The following is an 11,901-nucleotide window of genomic DNA, read 5'->3' as shown; positions in this document are numbered from 1 at the left end:
TACATTTTTGTTTGTTATAATAATCGAAATATAACGTGTGCTAAATGTCGATTAATAATAATAAAGTTGTGCTAGAATTAATAAGGTATAAAAACATGAAGGATACAATAATGTATGATGTTCAGTAACCATGGTTACCGATTTAAGGTAAGCACAGTTTGGACAAGGGTCGTAGCGCAGTGGCTCTCAGGTGTGAGCTGACTAAAAAATAATCTTATTTGTCTTGGATATCTACTTTAAAACATGTAATATCTGCTTTATAAATTTCTCATGAACTCACTCTTGTTTGTTAGTGTTTTTCTCCATTAAAAACAATGTCCAGGTTCGTTTACCTCAGAGACGAACTCGGTAACAGTTAACGTTACGTAGCCTTTGAGTTTAATGCACTTATGTTTGTTTAAACTATTGTTTCGTTTAAATTCTCGTTTTGATAGACTATAACTTTCTCTTTTTCTTTATGTGCTGTTTGTGCTTGGACAGCACGTACTTGCACAGCTGTGTTTTGTATCGAAGTTTATTGTATTGAACGTTACCTGAATGGCGTTTACAATTGGATTTTCTGTGTTAAGAAAGGAAATTATGTAAATTAATTTGTTTTTATTTTGTACACCATTGATAACACATTTATTTTAACAGGCAGAATCAGTGCAGATGTCATAAGTCATAAGTCGGTGGCTCTGTATACGGTTTCCAGACGCGCGCGCACAATTCATTTTTGATTTAATTTACGTTCATATTTATTGATATTCATATTTAATTGTATATTATTTGTATTAAATGAATGTAAAACTACTTAACAGTTAATTCTTTGCGATTGTCTCCAGAAAGTTAAGTTTAGGTGGGCTTTGGGGGCTGAAGCACCTAAACCTGTCAGCAGGTGGCACTGTTTCAGCAGATAATACTGCATACGTCTCACAGTAGAAACACATATAAAACAAATAAATATTAATAAAAACTTCACAAATAAGTTCAAACATTGTTTAACAGGCATGTAAGGTTAAAGCATAAAAAAGCAGATCCACACTGTGTGTTTTGGCAATGTGAATTAAGTATTCATTATATTTAATCTATAATTAAGCAAGTTGTGGCAGATGGCAGAAATGTGTTTCTTTTTTGTGTATTTTAACTATTTCAATATAGATTTATTCTATCTTTAATTTCAGTTTTTTAATTGATTGCTCAAATGTGTACTTTAAACGTCATTTGTTTCTTGTTGCAGGGAGCATGAAGAAAGTGTGCGACACAGTGAAGAACTGGGGTCACCATCGACGAGAGGATGTCCGTGTCTTCCTGAACTACTATGAGTTCTTCATGATACTCGTGCTCCTGATCAGCACTGCAAGAGAAGTGGCCTTAACGTTTGAGAGCGTTGTTGTCACAGCAGGTCGATTGAAACGTTCCACCTGTAGCCTACAATCGGTTTTGACGATGATGTCTTTTCATTTGACATTGATGCATTGCTGAATGTAATAGACCAGTTTAACATCTTGCGTCGAGTCTTGCGGTCCTTTAAAGTCCCAGTGAAATTTAAAATAAAAAATCTGATTTTGTCATGAAATATTGCAGTGTTTATTGGGAATTGCTTACTAATGTGGGTCATTCTCTTCTTGACATTCATTGGCCCTCATTATCTTCACTTGAAATCTGAAAATGCACTTCCGTCCTGTAGCAAAGTGCGTCGTTCGCAACGCCTCTGGGCAGCTATTTAAGTCAGAGCAATTCCACAGTCCTATCTGGCATATTTTTTAAAATCACAATTAAAAAGCACATTTCCGGTCAATAATTGAACATGACATGAACTGTATCATAACTTTAGCTTGCTTAGCTTCAGCTGCCCTAAAAATCACCTTTTTCGATGTCGCCTCATCTACTGCGTCTGCGGACAGGATGGCAAGCATCTCACGAGAGCCCCGCCCCAGAGAATCCTCAGTCTTTATGGATTGACGATTGGCTCTTTTTATTGAAAGGCGGGACTTCCTTCGCAAGAGCGCCCATATTGAGTGTTGCATTCCTCACCGTTATTATAATGGCAATTGCTCATCTTGTTTATATCGATATCTTTGCCTTTTGTTTGTCTTTTTATACATCCAATCGCAGTGAAAAAAGCAAACCACGCCCACATTGTTGTCTAAATCAAATTTTCATTCACTCCGAATGCGTAAATATGGAAGCTAACACGTTCGCAACTTCCGGTTTAAGTGGATTTTAATAAGCTTTGCATTAATATTAAAACCTTCCTGATCTCAACACACCTCAATGTGCCTTTCTATCAAGTGTAATGTAGAAGTGAATGTTGTTAATTTGTTAAATGTGAGTTGTTTTTCACAAGATGCATGGAGTGGTTACCCGTACTAAAATGTCAAGCACTGAAATATGTTGGTCGTCCTCAGAATATTATCTCGAAGAGCTGGAGATGGTATTGCTGGGCCTTTTTGCATGCGAATGTGTGCTTAAGATGTTCGCAGACGGATGCGACTACTTCAAATCCCTCTGGAATCTTCTGGGTGTGTTTCTTAGCTATCATTGTGAGATGATAGCTAGCTATCTGTGAAAGGAACTAATACACAGTTTCTATTGTTTATGTTTTTGTTCCCTCGCCATCCTCCAGACCTCTCCATCGTTCTTATTTGTGAGTTGGAACTTACAAGGGAAGGAATTGAAGACCGCACAGAGAGTGACGGCAGTCAGGCTCTGTCCTTTACAAGCATCCTGCGACTCGTGATAGGACTCAAAGGCGTTAAGATGTTCAGGATCTTTCGGATTTTTCGGTGAGAGTCCTCATTCATCTGCATTGCTAAACTGGGTTTCGTTCACTACGGGATGATTTATTTTCACTTTGTTTTGCTATACATAGGTCATGTTAAAACCGTATTTGAAACTGTTTCTTTTTTTCTACTCCTTCAATGCCTTTTTATGTCATTTGTTTTGTTTTCTCCCACTTGTCCAAGATCTTCATTTTAAAAATATGAAAATATTAATGTGGTGACAAAGTGAATATTCAGCGTGTGAAAACATTTAACGTGTGTGTTTGGTATGTGATAACTGTATATTTCAGTTATTTCCAGCATGTCAGGGCCACCTGGTCCAGGTTTCACGTTGCCCTGGGATCCGTTGTCGGCCTCCTCGTGGTCACGATCTGCAAAAGCCTGATGTTTTCGGTCCTCTTGCGGGTGTTCTTTAGCCAGTCTGACCCGGAACGGTTCGGGTCATTGCTGAACACCACGGCCACAGTGTTCCAGCTTCTCACTCTGGATAACTGGATGAACATTTATTACACCAGCCGTGACAACGGTAGTGTTCAAAAGCCAACGTTGTCTTGCTTGACTTTAAAGTATTTTTTAAGAGTTTATAAAGTCTGGATGTGCGTTTGACAGGTGCGCCTTATATTGGCATCATCATTGTTTTGTTCATCATCTTCGAGAGTTTAATCTTTTTCAAGTAAGGAAATACTTAGCACTCCATTTCTTGTAAATGAACATCAGTGCTTGTAAAGGAATGTGCTGTGAAGTTGCATTCTCCATTATGTTTTCTCGCACGATAAGCCTGACCTTCACTGTGTTTGTGGAGACGTTCATGCACACTGGCGAAAAGAAAACAACTCTGAAGACCCAAGAGGAGGTTTCCATGATTATAACAATAGTTGAATCAAATCCTGAATGAACATATTTGACTGAGAACACGGTCTGTCACTCCATGCTTTCTCTTTCAGGACAAGTGCGAGTTGAAGAGCGAGACGGAACAGAGGACAGGTGATAGATTTGAAAGCATGATGGCCTGCAGTAATGTTTCATCATAATAAATTAATTGAATTTGATTACCCTACAGTCATCTCTTTTGGATGCTTCTGTAGATTTCTGTGTGGTTAAATATTGCACTTCAAGATGTGTTGAGCAAATTTAGAAGTTGTGAGTTTGCCAGTAAATACTTTATTTATTTGTCGATTTAAATCAACGATGATGTAACGAACGTTATGATTTCTGTATGAACAGTTTTTAAAATGATAAATAAAAGCATTTTTAAAATATCTGTTAACAGATCAGACGTCGAGCGGTGACAACGAGGATAACGGTGAGAACGTCGAAGACGACAAAGATGTCGGTGAGCGGTAAGTGTGGGGAAAAATGTGAATACATGGAAAATACAGCTCATCAAACCAAAACATAATGTTTTTTATAGGAAGGAAGCCCTCACCGTACGGTACCTCCAACTCCTCAAAAAGATCGACGAGAAACACAACCAACTTAATGAGATGGCGAAAATACAACACAGGTTCACCGAGTTTATGTATAATGTAAGTTTACTGTCTTAGAGCGTTTTCATTCATCAGTTTGTGTTCTCTGGGACTCAAACCCATGACCTCATTTATAACTCCATGTTTCTGTGTTTAGGAGCCTGTGTAGCCTTATGAAAAGGATGAGTACGAGGGCACCCTTCAAGATTATTCTTTTTTTATGTAGTTTTTTTAAAAGTTGGAAAAGTTATTTTGTAAGTTCAGTTATTTATTTTTTTTTATAGTTTGTTTTATAGATATAGTTTTTTCATACTTTAGTTAAAGTTGTTACAGTGTATAGTGGTTTAGCTGTTAGTAGTTTTTTAGTAGTTTAATAGTTTTGTCATTGCTTACAGTTTAGTCATTTTAAGTATTTTAACTAAATTAAAAAGTTAAAAAAAATCCAGAATGGAGTTCTTGTAGTATCTAATACCTTTAAACTCTGATGTCATTGGGGAATTTGCTCAAATCACCTTTAAAAGACAAGTTGAGGTGAGTTCTCCAGCCTCAGGTTTTTTTTGGTCTTTAAAAGTCTTGATGTATGCTAAAAGATGTACATTAGCTGGCAAGAATTCAAAGCAGGTTCACAGAGTTTACGCATAATGTAAGTTCACTCACTAAATATTTTGATGTTTTATTTGAAGTGTCTTAGAGCGCTTTCATTGATCAGTTTGTGTTCTCTGGGACTCAAACCCATGACCTCTGCATTTATTACTGCTTGTTTCTGTGTTTAGGAGTCTTTTACCCCTTATGAAGAAGATATGGGCACATGCTACCGCTTTTTTTTTTTTAGCTTTAGCTGGTTATTTTAGTTAACTAGTTACAACATGTAGTAAAATTAGTAAGAAACTTTTTTTTTAGATGAAATTTATTTTTTATAGTTTATAATTGTATAGCTTAGTAGTTGTAGAAAGGGGTTGTTATTTTTGTCATATAAAGTAGTTTAAAGTATTTAAAAAAAGTTTTTGTTGCATCTAGTACTTTAAAACTCTGATGTCATTGGGGAATTTGCTTACATCAGATTGTGGAGGTAAGTTGGAGGGGTTTCGCAGGTTGTTGAGGAGGGGTTTCTTCTTCAGGTATTTGTAACTTAATGTATAACTTCTTAGATGCACAAATTGGCTGTAATAAAGATCTGTGTCATATTATGGTATTTGAGTTACGCAACAGCCCTCCTGGCACTGTTAAGCAACAAATACAGATGTTTTATTCTCAAAAACATAAAAAAAATGTTTTATATGTTCAGTTTGAGCAGAATAAAAGTCATTAGTCACCACAATGTAATTTGAAACATAGTGCGTGCGTTATCTGGCATCCTGATGACTCTCCAAACAGGTAAAGGTGTAAATAAGTCGTTCTTGTGTGTGGTCATAAAGCACATTTCATGTAGTACTCAAACTGATGTTGGCTCCCTGATAAAGATTAAGTTGAACAATCTCACAAATGTGTCAAGTACAATATTTTAGTGTACATTTGAAAAATTACGAATAATTGTGTAACCTATATCAAACGCACATTTGCGTGATCATGTGTAGCTACAAAACTCGCCGTCCTCCGTCCAGCAGGTGTCAGTGTGCGACAGTGCGTGACAAAAAGTTACAGATACAAGAGGCAGAAGAACGTACGTACTCCACGCAGAACTTAAACTAATGAAATCGATGGAGAAATGTAAAAGATATTTTGATTTTTATACAGAAATATCACAGCTCCCCGTTTACTTCATATCTATGGTTCACTCGGCAAATTTGCCCTTTCAAACATGGCGGCGGCGTCGATCCACGATCCCGCGGCCGATGCGGTTTCCATGGTTTCTTCTCCATCCAGCAGGCGTCAGTGTGGAGCATCAGGGTTTTCTTCTCTGATGATTTGTCATGTGTGTGCTCAACCTTGATGGAGTTACCGTACACGTGAAATCTAATGTCTGATCTGCGTGTTTGATATCGTCACAGCACAGATGGTATGTTTAATGTTCATTTAACGTATACACAAACATATATGACGTTTATCTAAGGTGCAATCTATAACACGCATGGATGTTCTCGATCTTTCCAGAGGGATATTATGAAACAACCTTGTATTGCACTGTCCTCCTATTTACATCAGTAACGTATATGGTTTATTATGAAATATGGACGGTTAACAAATGCGTATTATAGTATATATGTAAATCGGGTGACACGGTTAAAGACACGAGACAAATACATGTGTGGATTACTGATGTCTGTACATTTGTTTATAGCAACATGTATGTCATTTGGTCAAATGGTTGTGTTGTGTGAACAGGCGAAGTATCTGGCTCAGATTATTGTGATGGGGGCTCAGGTGGTCGGGCGAGCTTTCGCACGAGCTCTGCGGCAAGAATTTGCAGGTAACTGTATATTAAGTATTAATAATTCATTGATGTTAATCTATTAACGATGTCACGTTTATCAATTGATGTTAAAGTTTATTATGTTCTCAACATCTTGTAAATCTCTCAGATCATGCATCTTATTACTTAAACAAAATATCCACTAAATGTCAAATTGGAGATATGATTAGTTTAACCTTGCTAGTGATGTATTATTTAACACAAATGTCCAGTAACTGTAAAGTTTCTGTGAATGCAGCGAGTCAGGCGGCTGCTCAGGCCAGAGGTCAAGCAGGCAGACATTCTGCGGCTGCGTCCAGCTTCACGGGTATGACGGTACAAGAAGCCCAACAGATACTGAACATCTCCACATTAACACCAGAGGAGATACAGAAGGTAAGAGATAACCAGAAATATGAATACGTTTATTGTACATCACATCTGTGTAATGTGCGCGTTCACCGCACGCGTCATACTAATGAAAACACACGATTTTATGATCCCTTTAGAATTATGAGCATCTGTTTAAAGCCAATGACAGAGCTGTGGGCGGCTCATTCTATCTTCAGTCTAAGGTAACGTTGTCGCATCACTTGTGATGCTAGAGACACAACTTTTGTGTTATTCTATTAACACAAGCACCGAAAAGGATGTAGCACTGTTTAAAAAACTGTATTTGTGGTGGTTTGTTGTAGGTGGTGAGAGCTAAAGAGCGTCTGGATGAAGAACTGTCCATTCAACAACAACACCCATCAAAACCATCAGGCCAAGAGCAGCAAACATAACCATCCGACCAACAAACATGAGCCTCACCAACCTCCCTCCAACTGTAATTATGACCCAGAACTTCAATAAAGTGTTTTCTTTTTGTACATTACAATGACTGTCGTTTCTTAACGTTGAATGAATGGGTGTTTTCTGGGTATGGAGAGGATTAATATGAAGTTCATGCAATTTTTTTAGATTTTCCGCTTAATATACAGTCTGGCTTGAAATATTTTCTTTAAATAATATTCAAGTATTATCTGTTCATCCATACACCTACAAACACAATTTTGAACTGATCGCCACAGAAATGATTTCACAGTCTGCTTTAGTAAAGAACTTAAAAATGCACTTGAGCTAATGCGCTAACTGTAAAGGTTTATGGGCAGAGGTGTGAGGATGGTTTAAGTGTTTCAAGAGCTTTGCTGTGTTTTTCCACTGTATGTGAATTAAAGTTTTTGCTTTTAAAAAAAGAGGAAATATTCCCAATGATTTTTCTATGGTTAACGATATCGATACATCACAAATGCTGTAATGTTTCTTCTAGAATCTGTCCGTTGTGTTAGCAGGACCAGGATTGTGAGCGGTGTAAGTTACAGGATGATATGTTTTATTGCCGTTAGGTATCTCCGTTGTGTGCGATCATTACTGCGGCTTGTTTACCCAATGTTCCAAAAACTTTTGGGCATAGCAGTAGAACTTCTGGTTATATAAAAAAGGTAACACTTTGGTTTAAGGACCAATTCTCACTATTAACTAGTTGCTTATTAGCATGCCTATTATTAGCATATTGGCTGTTTATAAGTACTTCAAAAGCACATATTCTGCATGACCATATTCTACATCCCTAATCCTACACAATACCTTAACCTGACAACTACCTTACTTACTATTATTAAGCAACAAATTAAGAGTTAACTAAAAAAAAGTCGTATAGTTTACTAAAGCCGAAAAATGGACCTTAAAATAAAATGTGACCGAAGAAAATAAAAATTCTTCATTGTTTCCAACGTTTTCAGATCTGCTTATGAAGGCATCTGTTAATTTCCTTTGTAAATAAAAACTGATATTTATATATGACTGTATTTACAATGGAGACATTATTCTTTTTTTATACCAAACTTTAATCAGATGCATCAACAATACATTTCCCATCTGAGGTCACTTGTTGAAAACCTTTATCTGTACCTTGTTACCAATGCAGAACTCAAGGATAGCCAAACAAAAGACGCAACAAAACAGTATATCAAATGCAAATTTATTAAACATTAGTTTCATTTCTTTTCATTGACGTCCTTATCAATATCGTAATAAAATTCCTCTAAAACAGGAGAACACAGCTATGATGTACCAACTGGAGACTGGAGTACAGCCCTAAAGTTCTGCATGTTCAACTTCAGAACATGATGGCGGAAAAATAGATATTTATATATATATATATATTTACTTTTCATATACTGTATTACATCTACTTTTCAACTATCATAAAAGGCACTTGGAAAAAAAATCAAAATATTGATATTAAAATATCTCAAAATGTGCAAAAAAAGGAAAAAATACAAATGAATACCGGCCATTCCAGGCCATAGTCTTTTTTTTGTTAACCCTTTGTGCATCTCTGTGAACTGTTCATTTTTTAGACACGAGTAGGTTCTTAAGCTCGAATAATTTCACTTGTTGCAATTTGATTATTTACATTTTTTGTTTTGTTTACCGTACCATATATTTACCGAGTCGGACAACGCTGATGGGTTTTACTGCACAGAATGTTGAAATGTAAATATATAACATCATCCCTGCCGTTACATATTTATTGCTTAAGTCTCGAACAATTGCAGTAATTTCAGCATCTTTACACAAATGCGCTGTTGTTTTAAGGCTTTGGACTCCAGAGTGCTCAAAGGGTTAAAGGTTTAACAGCTTATTTGATATTGAACATTGATGTAGACCTGGAGAGGTCTGTGTCATCGTCAGCTTTCTCCAACCAGCAACAGAAGCCGTGTGTGAGGAGCGACAGAGAAAGATGGACTTGTTTCGCACGGTACACCCTGGTAATGTCAACACATTTACATTTTTGACTTGGTTGTGGTAAACAATTTCAATCCTTTGCAGTAAAATGTGGATCGTGTAGCACAAACACACCTGTCATGTATGTCGGGGATGCAACATGTGTTATATGTGTTTGTACAGTTTTTCATGTCTACTTAAGTGAACCTGAATACCTAAAGTATTGGATAAAATGTTTGATCTCAATAGGCTGAGAGTCGACGCCTGGGCTGGAGAAAGCTGAGCACAGAGAAGCCAGCGAGAGCACAACCGAAGCGACTTCAACATCTGGAAATGTCACGTCCAAAAATATTACGACAGTAAAACAATATGCATTGATTGTATAGTTTCCACAATAAAACCACGAAATATAAACATATGAAAAAAGTCTCTGAGTGGATTAAACGTTTAGGGGAGTGGGATTTTTCGGTGGGATACTTTCAATTGGAATGTTCTTTTATATGAAGAATGTAAATGTGTTACAGAAACTTCAGTTTTACTCCTCCAGAGCGGACGCGGGAGGTTACGAGCCTGAGTTCAGGAGAGGAGGCTTTTTCAAGAGACCGTAAACCAATAATGCTTTGGGGAAAATGTATTTAATTGAATCAATTCATATGTATATACTGTGTGTATGTTCATATATGCTTCAATGCCTAGACGTCTGGTTCTTTACTACGAAGTATTCACTCTAACCTGGGTTTATGTCACATTTGGCACACTGTGTAATGTGGAGGAAAACTGCATTAAAAGAAGTGTTTATTTTTTGTTACACACCCAAATTGGTGTATTGTCAGAGCCTCTTGGCTTGTAGAAAAAGATGAACATTCAGTATCAACTGTATCTTGTGTGTCCTGCTGTGCAACTGGAATACAGGACAACGACACTGTCAGATCCGGCACAAAGCGTGTGGTACATCTCGCAGCCACTAGATGGCAACAGCGGTGTTTTTTCCTACGTAGTGCCCTTGTCAGCCTTAAAACTCAGTGACTCTGATCTTTGTGTCGGTAAATCTGTAAAACACAACGGAACTGGTCAAGGTTTCTTTTCCGTGCCCCCTTAGAGGACAGACTGTCGTCCATATGCTTTGTCTATTCTTAAACCGAAACAATATTGCTGCGTCACAGCTAGCAGCAAATGCAGTGAGCTAAGGGGGTACGTTTGCGGGTGACCGAGGTGGACGATGTATTAATGTCTGTTCAGGGATGACGGACATGCTCCTTGATAACCAAACTCAGCACCTGTTAGCTAACTTGACCTGCCCCGGGTAGATGAGTTTATTTGAAAGATCTCTAGCTCACTTTTTTACGGAATGGCTTGAGGGTTTGTTCGTTCGGAGCATTGGTTCGTGTAGAATACAAACATAAGATCAGTGCATTGCATACACTGTCGTCCATAAACAACTCTTAGATATAAATACATGGAAATGGACCCTTGAAGCAAGAGCGCAGATTTGTAAGACTGCTGTCAAGTGAACAAAAAGAAAGAGTGTAGATAAGAAGGAGTAAAGGAGCATGGAACGGAGATGAATGTGTCGCCACTGTTGTTTGGCTGTTACCACAGAACACGACCTCAACATTCAAGAACTGAACTCGGGAGTTAAAAGTTAAAGAAGATTGCGACTGCATTTGCTTCGTGAAAACCCCCTACATGCTCGCCTTTGACCTCTGCCCCTGTCCCGCCCCCACCCCTGCCATGGAATGCGGGGCTCAGTTGACCACAGCTGGCTTCAACACGACCTGGCCAGAGGGAATAACTACCCAAGACAGGGGGTCATGGGACGCTCCCGTGGAAAGGTTGAGCACGCCCCCGTGGATCTCGTCCTCCTCACCTCTGGCCTTGCCCTGGTCCCTGCGCTCCGAGGCCAAAAGGGGCACCATGGGTAGCCCGAGCGCGGAAGACGAGAAGGTATGAGACAGCAGGGGAGGTTTGGCCAGGCCGAGCGGAGAGCCGCCGAAGGAGAGAATGGGCGTCCCGCCGAGTCCAGCTGAAGGGGAGCTCAGGGAGCCCAGATTGCTCAGGTCCAGTGGGCGGGACGACAGGGGGAGGGAGCCTCCCAGACCCTGAAGACCGTGGCTGCCCAGGAGAGCAGCTGCCGCCCCAGGAATGATGATGTGGGCGCCGTTGATGTAAGTCAGCTCGGATTCTTTTCCCGCCCCCGGTTTCATCATTGAGCCCACCCCTCCCGCAACTCCGTGCTCCTGCGCCACGAAGTGCCCGTGAGCCTTAATGTGCTTCCTCAGGGAGCTGGGGTCTGTGTAGCGTTTCAGGCAGCCCACCATCTTGCAGTAATAGGGCTTGTCCACGTAATGGGTGCGGGTGTGCTTGAAGCGGTCGCTGGAGTTGGAGTAGCGCTTGTTGCAGCCCTCGTAGGGGCAGATGTAGGGCTTCTCTCCTGAAACACAAGCGGCGGGTTAGCGAGTCTTACACGTACGGCACGTACTTGTACCGTCACCAGGCGAGATGTGACGCT

The 11,901-nt window shown here is 39.2% G+C and overlaps 3 protein-coding genes across 4 annotated transcripts in view; 2 read left to right on the top strand and 1 right to left on the bottom strand.

Moving 5' to 3' along the window:
- Positions 1-163: 163 nt before the first annotated feature.
- On the top strand, positions 164-5,264 carry LOC130426617 (cation channel sperm-associated protein 1-like). Its single transcript, XM_056753491.1, has 11 exons — positions 164-190; positions 1,220-1,384; positions 2,391-2,504; positions 2,609-2,768; positions 3,056-3,291; positions 3,375-3,438; positions 3,543-3,618; positions 3,710-3,749; positions 4,036-4,105; positions 4,177-4,291; positions 4,389-5,264. The coding sequence occupies exons 2-11, from the start codon at positions 1,225-1,227 to the stop codon at positions 4,398-4,400; spliced, it is 1,047 nt and encodes a 348-aa protein (XP_056609469.1). The 5' UTR covers positions 164-190; positions 1,220-1,224; the 3' UTR covers positions 4,401-5,264.
- Positions 5,265-6,078: 814 nt separating this feature from the next.
- pam16 (presequence translocase associated motor 16) lies at positions 6,079-7,492 on the top strand. The gene is made up of 5 exons (XM_056753450.1): positions 6,079-6,227; positions 6,554-6,638; positions 6,880-7,016; positions 7,130-7,195; positions 7,316-7,492. Exons 1-5 carry the CDS (start codon positions 6,225-6,227, stop codon positions 7,403-7,405), a joined length of 381 nt encoding a protein of 126 aa, XP_056609428.1. The 5' UTR covers positions 6,079-6,224; the 3' UTR covers positions 7,406-7,492.
- A 1,132-nt stretch (positions 7,493-8,624) lies between these two features.
- glis2b (GLIS family zinc finger 2b) overlaps positions 8,625-11,901 on the bottom strand; it is a 28,955-nt gene continuing 25,678 nt past the window's right edge. For both annotated transcript variants that reach the window (XM_056753409.1, XM_056753408.1), the window contains exon 7: positions 8,625-11,823. In XM_056753409.1, the coding sequence (XP_056609387.1) occupies positions 11,138-11,823 (686 nt within the window). In that variant the 3' untranslated portion in view covers positions 8,625-11,137. The remainder of the gene's footprint in view (positions 11,824-11,901) is intronic.

The sequence above is a fragment of the Triplophysa dalaica genome, chromosome 7 (assembly GCF_015846415.1).
Source record: "Triplophysa dalaica isolate WHDGS20190420 chromosome 7, ASM1584641v1, whole genome shotgun sequence".
NCBI lineage: Eukaryota > Metazoa > Chordata > Actinopteri > Cypriniformes > Nemacheilidae > Triplophysa > Triplophysa dalaica.
This window is presented reverse-complemented; position numbering and strand designations above follow the sequence as displayed.